Raw genomic sequence first — 20,389 nt, 5'->3', positions numbered from 1 at the left:
CCCAACCCTTCTCAGTTGGGTTGAGGTCAGGTGATTGTGGAGGCCAGGTCATCTGATGCAGCACTCCATTACTCTCCTTCTTGGTCAAACAGCCCTTACACAGCCTGGAGGTGTGTTGGGTCATTGTCCTGTTGAAAAACAAATGATAGTCTCACAAAACACAAACCAGATGGGATGGTGTATCACTGCAGAACGCTGTGGTAGCCATGCTGGATAAGTGTTGCCTTGAATGCTAAATAAACCACAGACTGGGTCACCAGCAAAGCACCATCACACCTCCTCCTCCATGCTTCACGGTGGGAACCACATATGCGGAGATCATCCGCTCACCTACTCTGTGTCTCACAAAGACACGGCGGTTGGAACCAAAAATCTTAAATTTGGACTCAGCAGACCAAAGGACAGATTTCCACTGGTTGAATGTCCATTGATCGTGTTTCTTGGCCCAATCAAGTCTCTTCTTATCGGTGTCCTTTAAAAAAAAAATATTGAGCTAGGCAAGTCGGTTAAGAAAAAATTCTAATTTTACAATGACGGCCTAACCCGGACAGCGCTGGGCCAATTGTGGGCAGCCCCATGGGATTCCCGATCACGGCCTGTTGTGACAAAGCCCAAGATCAAACCACTGAGATGCAGTGCTTTAGACCACCGTGCCACTCGGGAGCCCAACAATAGTTGTTTTTTGGTTGTTGCAGCATTTCGACCATGAAGGCCTGATTTCACACCGTCTCCTCTGAACAGTTGATGTTGAGATGTGGCTGTTACTGGAACTCTGTGAAGCAGTTATTTGGGCTGCATTCTGAGGTGCAGGTAACTCGAATGAACTCATCCTCTGCAGCAGAGGTAACTCTGGGCTGTCCTCATGAGAGCCAGTTTCATCATTGGTGGTTTTTGCGACTGCACTTGAAGAAACTTTCAAAGTTGTTGACATTTTCCGTATTGACTGATCTTCATGTCTGAAAGTAATGATGGACTGTCGTTTCTCTTTGCTTATTTAAGCTGTTCTTGCCATAATATGGACTTGGTCTGTTACCAAATAGGGATATCTTCTGTATACCACCCCTACCTAGTCACAACACAACTGATTGGCTCAAACTCATTAAGGCGGAAAGAAATGGCACAGATTAACTTTTAACAAGGCACACCTGTTAATTGAAATGCATTCCAGGTGACTACCTCATGAAGCTGGTTGAGAGAATGCCAAGAGTGTGCAAAGCTGTCAAGGCTACATGATTTCCATATGTGTTATTCCATAGTTTTGATGTCTTCACTATTATTCTACAATGTAAAAAAATAAATAACCCTTGAATGAGTAGGCATTTTATTTTTACTCTGTTGGGCTTCGACCCATGGTATCATATAAACACACATAAGACATGGAATACTGTGTAGAACTGCAGGAAATTAGCTTTAAAACAGAAGGAGAGAAAAAACAGCCCCATGCAAAATGTGTAGAAAACATCATTCATCTTTGACATGAAGGGTTATTGTTGGAAGGCCAACAACAACAACAACAACAAAAATCTAAATTTTAATCTATTTTAAAATCAAGCGGTACCAACAAAATGTGTAAAAGTCAGAAACAGATGTGTGATATACTATACTATATAATACTTCCCGAAGGCGCTGGACATAATTAGGTTTGATGATTGATCACATGACCCAGGCCATGTCCTCTGCTGCCTCTGTCAGTAGCTGTGTTTCAGGAAGTCTTCATGATGGTGTGAATATGAGAACAACTTGAACATCTTGGTTCTGTTATAATCTCCACCCGGCACAGCCAGAAGAGGACTGGCCACCCCCACATAGCTTGGATCCTCTCTAGGTTTATAATCTCCACCCGGCACAGCCAGAAGAGGACTGGCCACCCCCACATAGCTTGGATCCTCTCTAGGTTTATAATCTCCACCCGGCACAGCCAGTAGAGGACTGGCCCACCCCTCATAGCCTGGTTACTCTCTAGGTTTATAATCTCCACCCGGCACAGCCAGAAGAGGACTGGCCCACCCCTCATAGCCTGGTTACTCTCTAAGTTTATAATCTCCACCCGGCACAGCCAGAAGAGGACTGGCCCACCCCTCATAGCCTGGTTCCTCTCTAGGTTTCTTCCTAGGTTCTGGCCTTTCTAGGGAGTTTTTCCTAGCCACCGTGCTTCTACACCTGCATTGCTTACTGTTTGGGGTTTTAGGCTGGGTTTCTGTATAGCACTTTGAGACATCAGCTGATATAAGAAGGGCTTTATAAATACATTTGGTTGGTTACATCCTCATGATATTGCTCTGACAGGTCTTCCTCCATTAGTCCCCTGTCCTCAGACATCTTCAGGGTGACCTCTGTCCCAAATGGTTACCTTATTCCCTATATAGTAGTGCACTACTCTTGTTGTTACCAAGCGCTCTGTGGGGACATGCTCCTCAGTTGAACACTTGAACGTGACAGGAGAGTCTGATGTTCCCTGACTATGTGTCAGGAAGACCAGCAGTTCATAACTCACTCTGTCTTCTGCATGTCTAATGAGGGACCACTGTTAATCTGTTGGCAATCAATAATGAATACCTAGGATTCATTCAAAATGGCACCCTATTCCCTATATAGGGCTGTCTGGTCAAAAGTAGTGTGCTCTATAGGGAATAGGGTGCCATCTATATAGGGTGCCATCTGTTTAGGGAATAGGGTACCATCTGTATAGGGTATAGGGTGCCATCTGTATAGGGTGCCATCTGTATAGGGTGCCATCTGTATAGGGGCCATCTGTATAGGGTACCATCTGTATAGGGTGCCATCTATATAGGGAATAGGGGGCCATCTGTATAGGGTGCCATCTGTATAGGGTATAGGGTGCCATCTGTATAGGGGTACCATCTGTATAGGGTGCCATCTATATAGGGAATAGGGGGCCATCTGTATAGGGTGCCATCTATATAGGGAATAGGGGGCCATCTGTATAGGGTGCCATCTGTATAGGGTATATGGTGCCGTTTGTATAGGGTGCCATCTGTATAGGGTATATGGTGCCATCTGTATAGGGTATAGGGTGCCATCTGTAGAGGGTATAGGGTGCCATCTGTATAGGGAATCACAGTTATCACAGTTATCACAGTTAGAGAGGGAGTAGTGAGGGGAAATGGCTTTTATAACACAGAGAGAGGGAGTAGTGAGGGGAAATGGCTTTTATAACACAGAGAGAGGGAGTAGTGAGGGGAAATGGCTTTTATAACACAGAGAGAGAGAGTAGTGAGGGGAAATGGCTTTTATAACACAGAGAGGGGGAGTAGTGAGGGGAAATGGCTTTTATAACACAGAGAGAGGGAGTAGTGAGGGGAAATGGCTTTTATAACACAGAGAGGGGGAGTATGAGGGGAAATGGCTTTTATAACAGAGAGAGAGAGAGGGAGTATGAGGGGAAATAGCTTTTATAACACAGAGAGAGAGGGAGTAGTGAGGGGAAATGGCTTTTATAACACAGAGAGAGGGAGTAGTGAGGGGAAATGGCTTTTATAACACAGAGAGGGGGAGTAGTGAGGGGAAATGGCTTTTATAACAGAGAGAGAGAGAGGGAGTAGTGAGGGGAAATGGCTTTTATAACAGAGAGAGAGGGAGTAGTGAGGGGAAATGGCTTTTATAACACAGAGAGAGGGAGTAGTGAGGGGAAATGGCTTTTATAACACAGAGAGGGAGTAGTGAGGGGAGAGGGCTTTTTAAACGTCTGGTTCATTAACATGTTTGACTCAAACTGGGTTCATTGATGTGTAGGAATCCGTCAACTTCAATCTTTCCCAACGGTGCAGTAAACACATCATGTTTCTGTTGACTTGTCAGTAGTGTTGCACGGTATTCTGAAACTTGGGTACTTCTTCCAATACTACAACACGAAAAACGTTTCGGGCACTAGAATTGTTTTGCTACTTTCGGTACTTCTGTCAAATGCGTCTCATATCACATAAGGAATGAGAGGACGGAGCCTAGTAATTTGTCTGAATGTTCTCTAGGGGGCAGTAGTGAGCTATAACCAGGCTACTTGTGCAAGCTAGAAGACAGCTTCTTCAAACTAAAACATCATAACTCCAGTTGACAGAACCGGTTCTGGACTCCAACCCAGGGGAATACTTTGCTCACAGAGCAGACGAGGGTCCGGCCCACCGAAACAACCAAGGTTTAGCTATTTTCACACACGAGACATTTGCATTGTAACGGTTGTCGTTTATTCTACTAAATTAGAATTGTTTTTGAGTGACAATGAACGGATATACAGTATGACATTCATCAAATCAAACCTTACCGTGAAATGCTGAATACAGCAGGTACCTTACCGTGAAATGCTGAATATAGCAGGTACCTTACCGTGAAATGCTGAATACAACTGGTACCTTACCGTGAAATGCTGAACACAACAGGTACCTTACCGTGAAATGCTGAATACAACAGGTACCTTACCGTGAAATGCTGAATACAACAGGTACCTTTCCGTGAAATGCTGAATACAACAGGTACCTTACCGTGAAATGCTGAATACAACAGGTGTAGTAGACCTTACAGTGAAATACTGAATACAACAGAAGTAGTAGACCTTACAGTGAAATGCTGAATACAACAGGTGTAGTAGACCTCACAGTGAAATGCTGAATACAACAGGTGTAGTAGACCTCACAGTGAAATGCTGAATACAACAGGTGTAGTAGACCTTACAGTGAAATGCTGAATACAACAGGTGTAGTAGACCTTACAGTGAAATGCTGAATACAACAGGTGTAGTAGACCTCACAGTGAAATGCTGAATACAACAGGTGTAGTAGACCTCACAGTGAAATGCTGAATACAACAGGTGTAGTAGACCTCACAGTGAAATGCTGAATACAACAGGTGTAGTAGACCTTACAGTGAAATGCTGAATACAACAGGTGTAGTAGACCTCACAGTGAAATGCTGAATACAACAGGTGTAGTAGACCTCACAGTGAAATGCTGAATACAACAGGTGTAGTAGACCTCACAGTGAAATGCTTACTTACAAGCCCTTAACCAATAATGCAGTTGTTGGTTAAGAAAATATACACTAAATAAACGGAAGTGAAAATAATGAAATAAAATCAAAAAGTAACACATAACAATTACATAACAGGTGTTTAGTCCCAGGATCCTTAGCTTAGTGATGAGCTGTGTGGGCACCACTGTGCTTCTACACCTGCATTGCTTGCTGTTTGGGGGTTTAGGCTGGGTTTCTGTACAGCACTTTGAGATCTCAGCTGATGTAAGAAGGGCTAGATGAATAAATTTGATTTGGTGTTGAACGCTGAGCTGTAGTCAATGAGCAGCGTTCTGACATAAGTGTTCCTGTTTGTTCAGGTGGAGAGGAAGGGGCCAGTGTGGAGAGGCGATTGAGATTTGCATCACCTTGTAGATTTGTTGGGGTGATATGCGAATTGAAGTGGGTCTAGAGTTTCCGGCAGGCTGGAGTTCGTGAGCCACGACCAGCCTTTTCAAAGCCCTTCACGGCTACCGACGCGACTGCTACGTTGTCATTTAGGGTCACGGGAATTTTCAATCCCATTGATGATAATAATCACTATAGCTTTGACCAATTCCCAGAGGTTTTAAGGCCCTGGTTAATAGAAGAATTAGACAAAGTCCCAGTCTGCAATGGATCAATACGTTATATCAGAGAGTACTCTGACTTCAAAATGAGAACACAATCTTTTTATCGCACACGCACACACACACACACCACACACAAACTCACATCAGTAGAAACTCCACCTCTCTTTAGGTGGGCTGTATTTTTCCACAATACTAACACATAGTTTCTCATTATCTTCTGCAAGCCTAGCCATTCCTAACAGTTACTCCCCTACCTAGATCACAAGTTGACAGTTCAGTTGGCCTTGAATGCCTCAACTGTACCCAGCTCATATTGAGAAATAGTAACACAATGGCCTATTGAATTATGACTCTGTAACACATTTCATACAATTTATATGGTTTCAGGGTGGAATACTTTAGTCATTACTTTAAACATATAAATTCCATTATCATTTAGGCAGGCTACCTTCGCATTCTTGGGCACATGGACTATGGTGGTCTGTTTGAAAGATGTTGGTATTACAGACTCTGTCAGGGAGAGATTGAAAATGTCAATGAAGACACTTGCCAGTTGGTCACATGTTAGCATTATAATATGATTACACAACTCAAAAGTAATTTGAAATACACTCATAACTTAACAGAAACATACTGTATGAAGACTGCTTCATGTTTGCCTGTGCTTGCTAGCAGCAGCCAAATAGCCAGCCGGCAGCCCTGGGCAGAGCATTACACCCTGGGAAGTGAAATGTACTCTGGTATTTGTTGTATGCTCTGTAAATTCCATTGTATTTCTATGGCGTGTAGACTACATGTGTAGTGGATGTCCTCCGTCGTGACTTAAAGGCCCGCCTGCTAGCCGCAGCCAGCTAGCTATCTAGAGCATATCGGACTGTTAACTGAAGAGGTCCATCAGCCAATTTCTTGGGCTACAATAACTATTTTGCCAATTGGCCTGGACCCTTTTACTGCCGACACCGAGCCCTGTGACTGGTCTGCCGACGTAATCGTCCGAGGGGGTCTACAACAGACAGTCCCGTCGCAACGTCCCCCTAAGGCCCTTCTGCTAGCCCCCGCCCGCTAGCTGTCTGAATCGCCATGTCTCCAACCCGCCTAGCTACCAACTGGTCCCTATGATCACTCGGCTACGCATGCCTCTCCCTAATGTCAATATGCCTTGTCCATTGCTGTTTTTGTTATTGATTATTGTCTTATTTCACCGTAGAGCCTCCAGCCCTGCTCAATATGCCTTGTCCATTGCTGTTTTGGTTCGTGATTATTGTCTTATTTCACCGTAGAGCCTCGAGCCCTAGTCAGTATGTCTCTCCCTAGTCAGTATGCCTCCGGCACCGCTCAATATGCCTTAGCTGGCCCTTTTGTTTCACTGTAGAGCCTCCAGCCCTGCTCAATATGCCTTAGCTGGCCCTTTTGTCTCACTGTAGAGCCTCCAGCCCTGCTCAATAATGCCACAGCTGACCCTTTTGTTTCACTGTAGAGCCTCCAGCCCTGCTCCATATGCCTTAGCTAGCCCTTTTGTTTCACCTCCCACACATGCAGTGACCTCACCTGGTCTAAATGATGTCTCCAGAGACACAACCTCTCATCATCACCTCATCACCTCTCTCAATGCCTAGGTTTACCTCTGTATTCACATCCCACCATACCTCTGTCTGTACATTATGCCTTGAATCTATTCTTCCGCGCCCAGAAACCTGTTCCTTTCACTCTCTGTGCCGAACGCACTAGACAAGTTTTTATAGCCTTTAGCCCGTACCCTTATCCAACCCCTCCTCTGTTCCTCTGGTGATGTGGAGGTTAATCCAGGCCCTGCAGCGCCTAGCTCCACTCCCATTCCCCAGGCGCTCTCATTTATTGACTTCTGTAACCGTAAAAGCCTTGGTTTCATGCATGTTAACATTAGAAACCTCCTCCCTAAGTTTGTTTTATTCACTGCTTTAGCACACTGTGCCAACCCGGATGTCCTAGCCGTGTCTGAATCCTGACTTATGAGGACCACCAAAAAGCCTGAAATTTCCATCCCTAACTAGAACATTTTCCGCCAAGATAGAACTGCCAAAGGGGGCGGTGTTGTAATCTACTGCAGAGAGAGCCTGCAGAGTTCTGTCATATTATCCAGGCCCAAACAATTCGAGCTTCTTCTTCTAAAAATCCACCTTTCCAGAAACAAGTCTCTCACCATTGCCGCTTGTTATAGACCCTCTCAGCCCCCAGCTGTGCCCTGGACACCATATGTGAATTGATTGCCCTCAATCCATCTTCAGAGCTCGTACTGTTAGGTGACCTAAACTGGGACATGCTTAACGCCCCGGCCGTCCTACAATCTAAGCTTGATGCCCTCAATCTCACACAAAATATCAATGAATCTACCAGGTACAAACCCAAATCTGTAAACACGGGCACCTTTATAGATATCATCCTAACCAACTTGCTCTCTAAATATACCTCTGCTGTTTTCAACCAAGATCTCAGTGATCACTGCCTCATTGCCTGCACCCGTAATGGGTCTGCGGTCAAACGACCTCCACTCATCACTGTCAAACGCTCCCTGAAACACTTCAGCGTGCAGGCCTTTCTAATCGACCTGGCCGGGGTATCCTGGAAGGATATTGACCTCATCCCGTCAGTAGTGGATGCCTGGTTATTCTTTAAGTGCTTTTCTCACCATCTTAAATAAGCCCCATTCAAAAACAATGTGAACCAGGAACAGATATAGCCATTGGTTCACTCCAGACATGACTGCGCTTGACCAGCATAAAAATATCCTGTGGCGTACTGTATTAGCATCGAATAGCCCCCGCGATATGCAACTTTTCAGGGAAAAATAGAAACCAATATCCACAGGCAGTTAGGAAAGCTAAGGCTAGCCTTTTCAAACAGAAATTTGCGCCCTGAACCACAAACTCCAAAAAGTTCTGGGACACTGAAGTCCATGGAGAATAAGAGCACCTCCTCCCTGCTGCCACTGCACTGAGACTGTTAAACACTGTCAGCACTGATAAATCCACCATAATTGATCATTTCAATGGCCACGCTTTTCACCTGGCTACCCCTACCCCGGTCAGCCCTGCACCCCCCACAGCAACTTGCCCAAGCCTCCCCATTTCTCCTTCACCCAAATCCAGATAGCTGATGTTCTGAAGGAGTTGCAAAATCTGGACCCCTACAAATCAGCCGGGCTAGACAATCTGGACCCTCTAAAGTTATCTGCCGAAATTGTTGCAACCCCTATTACCAGCCTGTTCAACCTCTCTTTCGTATCGTCTGAGATCCCCAAAGGTTGGAAAGCTGCCGCGGTCATCCCCCCCTCTTCAAAGTGAGAGAAACTCTCGACCCAAACTGTTACAGACCTATATTTTTGTGGATCTGATACTATTTCTGATAGTCTTAACTCGCCACCACTAATGAGCTGTGAAGCTTCTCAAATAAATGTTTTCTTCACCTCAAACAGGACGTGAACCAAAGTCTGTTTTTGACGCACATACCGTGTAAAAAAAATCGTCTGTCCTCGCCTGCAACACTCACTTCCGAGTTCCAAACTGGAAGCAAAGTCGGCACGAACTGTTCGTCGGGAGCTTTGTGAAATTGGTTTCCATGGCAGAGCAGCCGCACACAAGCCTAAGATCACCACGCGCAATGCCAAGCGTTGGCTAGAGTGATAAGTTTGCCACCATAGAAAACACATTCTCTGGAGTGATGAATCAAGCTTCTCCATCTGGTAGTCTGGCGAATCTAGGTTTGGCGGATTCCAACTGTAAAGTTTGGCGGAGGAGGAATAATGGTCTGGGGCTGTTTTTCATGGTTCGGGCCCTTTAGTTCCAGTGAAGGGAAAGCGTAACGCTACAGCATACAATGTCATTCTAGACGATTCTGTGCTTCCAACTTTGTGGCAACTGTTTGGGGAAGGCCCTTTCCTGTTTCAGCATGCACAATGCCCCCAGTGCACAAAGCGACATCTATACAGAAATGGTTTGTCAAGATCAATGTGGAAGAACTTGACTGGCCTGCACAGAGCCCTGACCTCAACCCCATCGAACACCTTTGGGATGAATAGGAATGTCGACTGCGAGCCAGGCCGAATCGCCCAACATCAGTGCTCAACCTCACTAATGCTCTTGTGGCCAAATGGAAGCAAGTCCCCGCAGAAATGTTCCAACCTCTAGTGGAAAGCCTTCCCAGAAGAGTGGAGGCTGTTATAGCAGCAAAGAGAGGACCAACTCCATATTAATGCCCAAGAATTTGGAATGTGATGTACATGGTGTTTCTCTCTAGATTCTATACATGGTGTTTCTCTCTAGATTCTATACACGGTGTTTCTCTCTAGATTCTATACACGGTGTTTCTCTCTAGATTCTATACACGGTGTTTCTCTCTAGATTCTATACACGGTGTTTCTCTCTAGATTCTATACACGGTGTTTCTCTCTAGATTCTATACACAGTGTTTCTCTCGTAGATTCTACACATGGTGTTTCTCTCTAGAGTCTACACATGGTGTTTCTCTCTAGAGTCTACACATGGTGTTTCTCTCTAGAGTCTACACATGGTGTTTCTCTCTAGAGTCTACACATGGTGTTTCTCTCTAGAGTCTACACATGGTGTTTCTCTCTCTAGAGTCTACACATGGTGTTTCTCTCTAGAGTCTACACATGGTGTTTCTCTCTAGAGTCTACACATGGTGTTTCTCTCTAGAGTCTACACATGGTGTTTCTCTCTAGAGTCTACACATGGTGTTTCTCTCTAGAGTCTACACATGGTGTTTCTCTCTAGAGTCTACACATGGTGTTTCTCTCTAGAGTCTACACATGGTGTTTCTCTCTAGAGTCTACACATGGTGTTTCTCTCTAGAGTCTACACATGGTGTTTCTCTCTAGAGTCTACACATGGTGTTTCTCTCTAGAGTCTACACATGGTGTTTCTCTCTAGAGTCTACACATGGTGTTTCTCTCTAGAGTCTACACATGGTGTTTCTCTCTAGAGTCTACACATGGTGTTTCTCTCTAGAGTCTACACATGGTGTTTCTCTCTCTAGAGTCTACACATGGTGTTTCTCTCTAGAGTCTACATGGTGTTTCTCTCTAGAGTCTATACATGGTGTTTCTCTCTAGAGTCTACACATGGTGTTTCTCTCTAGAGTCTACACATGGTGTTTCTCTCTAGAGTCTACACATGGTGTTTCTCTCTAGAGTCTACACATGGTGTTTCTCTCTAGAGTCTACATGGTGTTTCATCTATACATGGTGTTTCTCTCTAGAGTCTACACATGGTGTTTCTCTCTAGAGTCTACACATGGTGTTTCTCTCTAGAGTCTACACATGGTGTTTCTCTCTAGAGTCTATACACATGGTGTTTCTCTCTAGAGTCTATACATGGTGTTTCTCTCTAGAGTCTATACATGGTGTTTCTCTCTAGAGTCTACACATGGTGTTTCTCTCTAGAGTCTACACATGGTGTTTCTCTCTAGAGTCTACATGGTGTTTCTCTCTAGAGTCATGGTGTTTCTCTCTAGAGTCTATACATGGTGTTTCTCTCTAGAGTCTAGAGTCTACATGGTGTTTCTCTCTCTAGAGTCTAGAGTCTACATGGTGTTTCTCTCTCTAGAGAGTCTATACATGGTGTTTCTCTCTAGAGTCTATACATGGTGTTTCTCTCTAGAGTCTATACATGGTGTTTCTCTCTAGAGTCTACACATGGTGTTTCTCTCTAGAGTCTACACATGGTGTTTCTCTCTAGAGTCTACACATGGTGTTTCTCTCTAGAGTCTATACATGGTGTTTCTCTCTAGAGTCTACACATGGTGTTTCTCTCTAGAGTCTATACATGGTGTTTGTCTTAGGTCTTATGGTGTTTCTCTCTAGAGTCTATACATGGTGTTTCTCTCTAGAGTCTATACATGGTGTTTCTCTAGAGTCTATACATGGTGTTTCTCTCTAGAGTCTATACATGGTGTTTCTCTCTAGAGTCTATACATGGTGTATGTGTTAGGTCTTATGGTGTTTCTCTCTAGAGTCTATACATGGTGTTTCTCTCTAGAGTCTATACATGGTGTATGTGTTAGGTCTTATGGTGTGTTGTCCCATATTTTAAGTGAACCGCTATAATTGAATGTTCTCTCTATACATGACCTTTTTCTCTCTAGTTTTAATCTTAACATATGTGTTCTCTCCCCATGCTTTCTCTCCCTCCCCTGCTTCCTTGCTTGCTCTCTTTTAATCTCATGGTGTTTCTCTCCCCCTTTCTCTCCCCCCCTGCTTCCTTGTTTGCTCTCTCTCGCTCTCTCTCCTCTCTCCCCTGGTGTTTCCCTGCCCCCTCTCCTTCGTTTGCTCTCTCTCCCTCCCCTCTCCCCCTGCCCCCTCTCCTTCGTTTGCTCTCTCTCCTCTCCCCCTGCCCCCTCTCCTTCGTTTGCTCTCTCTCCCTCCCCTCCCCCCTGCCCCCTCTCCTTCGCCCCCCTCTCTGCCTCTCGTTTGCTCTCTCTCCCCTCCCCCTCCCCCCCCTGCCCCCTCTCCTTCGTTTGCTCTCTCCCCTCTCCCCCTGCCCCTCTCTCCTTCGTTTGCTCTCTCCCCCCCCTCTCTCTCTCCCCCCCCTGCCACTCTCCCCCTCTCCCTCTCCCACTAGATCCCATTAAGACCGCCCAGGGCTCCCTGTCCCTGAAGGCTTACAGGTTAACACCCAAACTGATGGAGATCTGCAAGGAGAAGGACTTCTCAGCCGAGGGGTGAGCTCAGGCACCACACACACACACACACACACACACACACACACACACACACACACACACACACACACACACACACACACACACACATACACACACACGAGACACACACACGTGCACAGGCACCAGGCTCCACTTCAGAAGCTGGATGAGAATTGCCAAAGGCCATCAATACCGCACAGACCACACACACACACACACACACACACACACACACACACCACAGAGACACAAATACCAACTGCACCTTTCCTGATAAGAATTCAGCATTAATGCTGTGCTTTGTGAAACTCCCTTCAAAAGATTCCAATGCCTGATGTTATTTTCCCCATGAGCAGGGAGCGCCTCATCAGAGGCTCTTAGTGATGTGATGATAGGGGTTTATAACTAGTGTGTGTTGGGGCTGTCAAACAGCTATACTGCCGTGTTGATCCTCCGCCTGGCTGGTTTTGACCCTCAGGCTGCTGGCCATTGATTTGAAATTGCATCTGAATGAAGCGTAATGAGAGAGACGTTTTCAAATAGATCTGAGTTCCCACAAGCTGAGTTTATGAAAAAAAGGAATCCCAACAGACTGGTATTAAATTGTCCAGAAAATAAACTGCGTTTGGATTTTTTTTTCTAAAGGTGCACGTGGGTCAATATTAGGAACTGTTGGATTTCTCCTTATTCTTTAGTTAGTTTCTTCATGTTCACAGCCACACCTACCTACCCTTACCTACCCTACCTACCTACCTACCCTACCTACCTACCCTTACCTGCCTACCTACCTACCCACCCCCCTGCCTGCCCCTTCCTGCCTGCCACCCCCTACCTGCCTGCCTGCCTGCCTTGCCTGCCTGCCTGCCCCCCTGCCTGCCCCCCACCCACCTGCCTGCCCCACCCACCTGCCCACCCTGCCTGCCCTGCCCACCCACCCTGCCCCTGCCTGACCCTGCCCACCCCTGCCCCCACACCTGCCCCACCCACCCCTACCCACCCTGCCCACCTACCTGCCTGCCTGCCTGCCTGCCTGCCTGCCCCACCCCTGCCCACCCACCCTACCCACCCACCCACCCACCTGCCCCCCCACCCACCCACCCACCCACCTACCTGCCCTGCCTGCCTGCCATTATATGCTGCCTGCCTGCCTGCCTTTCCACCTGCCAATGCCTGATGTTATTTTCCTGCCCATGCCTGCCCTGCCTGCCTGTTATGTCATAATGCCCACCCTTATAACTAGTGAACCTTCACACAGCTGTCAAACAGCCTACCTGCCTTTCCCTAGTTAATGCCTGGTTTTGACCTGCCTGCCTGAAAGTCATTGATGCCTGCCTTTCACCTGATAAATGAACAGGCACCACTTTTTATCCTGCCCTAGTAATATCATCAACCTGCCTGCCTGCCCTGCCCAGTGGGTCAATATTAGGAACTGTTGGATTTCTGCCTGCCCACCTGCCTACCTACCCTACCTACCTACCTACCCTGCCTACCTACCTACCTGCCTACCTACCTACCCTTACCTACCTACCTACCCATTACCTACCTACCTACCTACCTCTACCTAATATCCCATACCTACCTACCCTTACCTACCCCCATTATACCTGCTGTAATAAACCCACCTACCCTTACCTACCTACCTACCTGCCTACCCCCAACCTACCTACCTACCCCCTACCTACCCTTACCTACCTACCTACCTATCAAATATCAAATCATAGACTTCATTATAATGTAATAAACACAGAAATACGAGCCTCAGGTCATTTAATATGGTCAAATCCGAAACTATCATTTCCAAAAACAAAACGGTTTATTCTTTCATCGAGGTACTGAACTGTATTTTATCTAACGGGTGGCATCCATCAGTCTAAATATTGCTGTTACGTTGCACAACCTTCAATGTTATGTCATAATTTTGTCCAATTCTGACAAATTAATTACGGTCTTTGTTAGGAAGAAATGGTCTTCACACAGTTCCCAACGAGCCAGACGGCATAAACCCTGACTCTGCTTGCACTGAGCGCAAGAGAAGTGACACAATTTCCTAGTTAATATTGCCTGCTAACATGCGTTTATTTTAACTAAATATGCATTTTTTTTTATCTACTTGTGTATTGATTTTAAGAAAGTCATTGATGTTTATGGTACATTGGTGCAACGACTGTGCTTTTGTTAAGTCATCACCCGTTTGGTGAAGTTTAAGTAGGCGGTGATTCGATGATAAATGAACAGGCACCACTTTTATCATATGCAACGCAGGACAAACTAGTTCACCTAGTAATATCATCAACCACGTGTAGTTAACTAGCTAGCACCTTACCGTGGCTCCTTGCTGCACTGGCGTAACAGGTGTGGTCAGGTGTGGTCAGGTGTGGTCAGGTGTAACAGGTGTGGTCAGGTGTAACAGGTGTGGTCAGGTGTAACAGGTGTGGTCAGGTGTGGTCAGGTGTAACAGGTGTGGTCAGGTGTGACAGGTGTGGTCAGGTGTAACAGGTGTGGTCAGGTGTAACAGGTGGTCAGGTATAACAGGTGGTCAGGTATAACAGGTGGTCAGGCGTGTCAGGTGTAACAGGTGGTCAGGTGTAACCTACCTTCCTACCTACCTACCCATCTACCTACTTCCCCTACCTACCCATCTACCCACCCACCTACCTACCTACCTACCTGCCCATCTACCTGCCTACCCACCTCTGCCTGCCTGCCTGCCCCATCTACCCATCCCACCTCTGCCCATCCTGCCTGCCTGCCCCACCTACCTACCTGCCTGCCTACCCACCTGCCTGCCTGCCCATCTGCCTGCCTGCCTGCCTGCCCCTGCCCTACCTGCCCTGCCCCTGCCTGCCTCATGCCTGCCCACCTGCCTGCCTGCCTGCCTGCCTGCCTGCCTGCCTGCCCTGCCTGCCCTGCCTGCCCACCCATCTACCTGCCTGCCTGCCTGCCTGCCCATCTACCCATCTACCCACCTGCCTACCTCCCCTACCCATACCTGCCTGCCTACCCATCCCCTGCACCTACCCTGCCTGCCTGCCTACCTGCCCACCCATCCTACCTGCCCTGCCCACCTACCCACCTGCCTACCCACCTACCTACCTACCCACCCACCCACCTACCTACCCATCTACCTGCCCATCTACCCATCTACCTACCTGCCCCCGTCTACCTACCCCCATCCCCCTGCCTGCCTTCCCACCCACCCATCCTACCTACCCATCTACCTGCCCACCTACCCCTGAGAGACTACCCACCTACCTACCTCCCTACCCATCCTACCCACCTTCCTGCCCCCATCCCTACCTACCCACCTATCTACCTACACCTACCCATACCTACCTTCCTACCCATCTACCTACCCACCTACCTACCTTCCTACCTACCCATCTACCCACCTTCCTACCCATCTACCCATCTACCTACCTACCCATCTACATACCTACCTACCCATCTACCTACCCACCTACCTACTTACCCACCTTCCTACCCATCTACCCATCTACCCATCTACCTACCTCTACCTACCCATCTACATACCTACCTACCCATCTACCTACTTACCCACCTTCCTACCCATCTACCCATCTACCCATCTACCTACCCATCTACACACCCACCTACCTAGTAGTTATTTCCTCTCTGTGGTCAGTTGGTCATTTATTGGCTGGTTGCTTCGCCACTGACTCCACCTGACTCTCTGTCCAGTTCATTGTCAAGCTTTTTATTGGTTTTGCTGGGCCGTGTTCATTATAGGCACCGAGTGGGAGGGAACGAGACACCGCCTGAATTTGTCCAATGAGAAACGCTCTTTTTTGGTGTCTGTTTTGTGATAATGTTTGGCTATGTTGTGATAATGACTAGGGAACCCTGTTAGTTTCTAATGCACCGGGTCCTCATCAGTGTGTCTCTCAATACGCTGCTGATTGAAAGACCAGGAGGACAATAGCAGCTCTATTGCTCGGCTGGCGAAGACTCATTTCACCACCGTTATTATGAGGACAATCTGAATAATACATCATTTCAAAGGAGGGCTTCAGTTTTCTATGATGGGTTCTTTCCATGTGGCTGTTTTTGATGTTTTATAAGCTGCTGTTTTTGTCTTTTAAATGAAAGGCAGGAAGAGAGAGACTGCACTGAAGTAGACTAGACTACAGGAAGAGAGAGACTGCACTGAAGTAGACTAGACTACAGGAAGAGAGAGACTGCACTGAAGTAGACTAGACTACAGGAAGAGAGAGACTAGACTCTACAGGAAGAGAGAGACTGCACTGAAGTAGACTAGACTCTACAGGAAGAGAGACTGCACTGAAGTAGACTAGACTCTACAGGAAGAGAGAGACTAGACTCTACAGGAAGAGAGACTGCACTGAAGTAGACTAGACTCTTCAGGAAGAGAGAGACTGCACTGAATTAGACTAGACTCTTCAGGAAGAGAGAGACTGCACTGATGTAGACTAGACTCTACAGGAAGAGAGAGACTGCACTGAAGTAGACTAGACTCTACAGGAAGAGAGAGACTGCACTGAAGTAGACTAGACTCTACAGGAAGAGAGAGACTGCACTGAAGTAGACTAGACTCTACAGGAAGAGAGAGACTGCACTGAAGTAGACTAGACTCTACAGGAAGAGAGAGACTGCACTGAAGTAGACTAGACTCTACAGGAAGAGAGAGACTAGACTCTACAGGAAGAGAGACTGCACTGAAGTAGACTAGACTCTTCAGGAAGAGAGAGACTGCACTGAATTAGACTAGACTCTTCAGGAAGAGAGAGACTGCACTGATGTAGACTAGACTCTACAGGAAGAGAGAGACTGCACTGAAGTAGACTAGACTCTACAGGAAGAGAGAGACTGCACTGAAGTAGACTAGACTACAGGAAGAGAGAGACTGCACTGAAGTAGACTAGACTCTACAGGAAGAGAGAGACTGCACTGAAGTAGACTAGACTCTACAGGAAGAGAGAGACTGCACTGAAGTAGACTAGACTCTACAGGAAGAGAGAGACTAGACTCTACAGGAAGAGAGAGACTAGACTCTACAGGAAGAGAGAGACTGCACTGAAGTAGACTAGACTCTACAGGAAGAGAGAGACTAGACTCTACAGGAAGAGAGAGACTGCACTGAAGTAGACTAGACTCTACAGGAAGAGAGAGACTAGACTCTACAGGAAGAGAGAGACTAGACTCTACAGGAAGAGAGAGACTGCACTGAAGTAGACTAGACTCTACAGGAAGAGAGAGACTGCACTGAAGTAGACTAGACTCTACAGGAAGAGAGACTGCACTGAAGTAGACTAGACTCTACAGGAAGAGAGAGACTGCACTGAAGTAGACTAGACTACAGGAAGAGAGAGACTGCACTGAATTAGACTAGACTCTACAGGAAGAGAGACTGCACTGAATTAGACTAGACTCTACAGGAAGAGAGAGACTGCACTGAAGTAGACTAGACTACAGGAAGAGAGAGACTGCACTGAAGTAGACTAGACTACAGGAAGAGAGACTGCACTGAAGTAGACTAGACTACAGGAAGAGAGAGACTGCACTGAAGTAGACTAGACTACAGGAAGAGAGACTGCACTGAAGTAGACTAGACTACAGGAAGAGAGAGACTGCACTGAATTAGACTAGACTCTACGGGAAGAGAGACTGCACTGAATTAGACTAGACTCTACAGGAAGAGAGACTGCACTGAAGTAGACTAGACTACAGGAAGAGAGAGACTGCACTGAATTAGACTAGACTCTACAGGAAGAGAGACTGCACTGAAGTAGACTAGACTCTACAGGAAGAGAGAGACTGCACTGAAGTAGACTAGACTCTACAGGAAGAGAGAGACTGCACTGAAGTAGACTAGACTCTACAGGAAGAGAGAGACTGCACTGAAGTAGACTAGACTCTACAGGAAGAGAGAGACTGCACTGAAGTAGACTAGACTCTACAGGAAGAGAGACTGCACTGAAGTAGACTAGACTCTACAGGAAGAGAGACTGCACTGAAGTAGACTAGACTCTACAGGAAGAGAGACTGCACTGAAGTAGACTAGACTCTACAGGAAGAGAGAGACTAGACTCTACGGGAAGAGAGAGACTGCACTGAAGTAGAAGTAGAAGAGAGACTAGACTCTACAGGAAGAGAGACTGCACTGAAGTAGACTAGACTCTACAGGAAGAGAGAGACTGCACTGAAGTAGACTAGACTCTACAGGAAGAGAGAGACTGCACTGAAGTAGACTAGACTCTACAGGAAGAGAGAGACTGCACTGAAGTAGACTAGACTCTACAGGAAGAGAGAGACTAGACTCTACAGGAAGAGAGAGACTGCACTGAAGTAGACTAGACTCTACAGGAAGAGAGAGACTGCACTGAAGTAGACTAGACTCTACAGGAAGAGAGAGACTGCACTGAAGTAGACTAGACTCTACAGGAAGAGAGAGACTGCACTGAAGTAGACTAGACTCTACAGGAAGAGAGAGACTGCACTGAAGTAGACTAGACTCTACAGGAAGAGAGAGACTGCACTGAAGTAGACTAGACTCTACAGGAAGAGAGAGACTAGACTCAACAGGAAGAGAGAGACTGCACTGAAGTAGACTAGACTCTACAGGAAGAGAGAGACTGCACTGAAGTAGACTAGACTCTACGGGAAGAGAGACTGCACTGAATTAGACTAGACTCTACAGGAAGAGAGAGACTAGACTCTACAGGAAGAGAGAGACTGCACTGAAGTAGACTAGACTCTACAGGAAGAGAGAGACTGCACTGAAGTAGACTACACGCTACTGTCTTATGTTGTCAATATGATCCAGTTTTAGACTAGACACTACTGTCTTATGTTGTCAATATGATCCAGTTTTAGACTAGACACTACTGTCTTATGTCTCTACCCTCAGTTTACCACGACTGTTGTCAACATGATCCAGTTTTATAAACACACATGGCAAATTAGTTCAACTACATTTTGTAGAGCGGGCAATCTGGGTTGAATCATTGACTTTGAGTTGAACTGGGTTGAATCATTGACTTTGAGTTGAACTGGGTTGAATCATTGACTTTGAGTTGAACTGGGTTGAACTGGGTTGAATCATTGACTTTGAGTTGAACTGGGTTGAATCATTGACTTTGAATTGAACTGGGTTGAATCATTGACTTTGAATTGAACTGGGTTGAACTGGGTTGAATCATTGACTTTGAATTGAACTGGGTTGAAACTCATTGACTTTGAGTTGAACTGGGTTGAATCATTGACTTTGAATTGAACTGGGTTGAACTGGGTTGAATCATTGACTTTGAATTGAACTGGGTTGAATCATTGACTTTGAATTGAACTGGGTTGAACTGGGTTGAATCATTGACTTTGAATTGAACTGGGTTGAATCATTGACTTTGAATTGAACTGGGTTGAATCATTGACTTTGAATTGAACTGGGTTGAATCATTGACTTTGAGTTGAACTGGGTTGAACTGGGTTGAATCATTGACTTTGAATTGAACTGGGTTGAACTGGGTTGAATGTCATTGACTATGAATTGAACTGAAGTGATTCTTTTCTCTCCCTCCTCCCCAGATTGAAGAAGGCCATGATTGGTTTTGAGCACATGTTCGAGGAGGTTCCCATCGTGATCAAGAACTCCCACCTGATCAACGTTCTGATGTGGGAACTGGAGGAGAAGTGTACTGTGGCCGACAAACACGAACTGCTCAACCTCTCCAGCAGGTATGTGACTTGGTGCTGTCTACCCTAGTGGTGCTGTCTACCCCTAGAAGGTAGGGGCTAGGGGTTGATGTGGGAGCTGTCTATCTTAGAAGGTAGGGGCTAGGGGTTGATGTGGGAGCTGTCTACCCTAGTGCCCTAGAAGGTAGGGGCTAGGGGTTGATGTGGGAGCTGTCTACCCTAGTGCCCTAGAAGGTAGGGGCTAGGGGTTGATGTGGGATCTGTCTACCCTAGTGCCCTAGAAGGTAGGGGCTAGGGGTTAATGTGGGAGCTGTCTACCCCTAGAAGGTAGGGGCTAGGGGTTGATGTGGGAGCTGTCTACCCCTAGAAGGTAGGGGCTAGGGGTTGATGTGGGAGCTGTCTACCCCTAGAAGGTAGGGGCTAGGGGTTGA

General features: G+C 46.5%; 1 protein-coding gene across 1 annotated transcript in view; it reads left to right on the top strand.

Annotated features, from left to right (window-relative positions):
- The window catches only part of LOC121844711 (eukaryotic translation initiation factor 3 subunit H-like), a 73,520-nt gene extending 53,477 nt beyond the window's left edge, over positions 1-20,043 (top strand). Inside the window, exons 4-5 of the mRNA XM_042315127.1 lie at positions 12,209-12,308; positions 19,851-20,043. Coding sequence (XP_042171061.1) covers positions 12,209-12,308; positions 19,851-20,028 — 278 coding nt within the window. The 3' untranslated portion in view covers positions 20,029-20,043. The remainder of the gene's footprint in view (positions 1-12,208; positions 12,309-19,850) is intronic.
- The last annotated feature ends 346 nt before the right edge of the window (positions 20,044-20,389 follow it).

The sequence above is a fragment of the Oncorhynchus tshawytscha genome, unplaced genomic scaffold, assembly GCF_018296145.1.
Source record: "Oncorhynchus tshawytscha isolate Ot180627B unplaced genomic scaffold, Otsh_v2.0 Un_contig_7065_pilon_pilon, whole genome shotgun sequence".
NCBI lineage: Eukaryota > Metazoa > Chordata > Actinopteri > Salmoniformes > Salmonidae > Oncorhynchus > Oncorhynchus tshawytscha.
The sequence above is the reverse complement of the archived record's forward strand: the minus strand, read 5'-3'. Positions and strand labels throughout refer to the sequence as shown.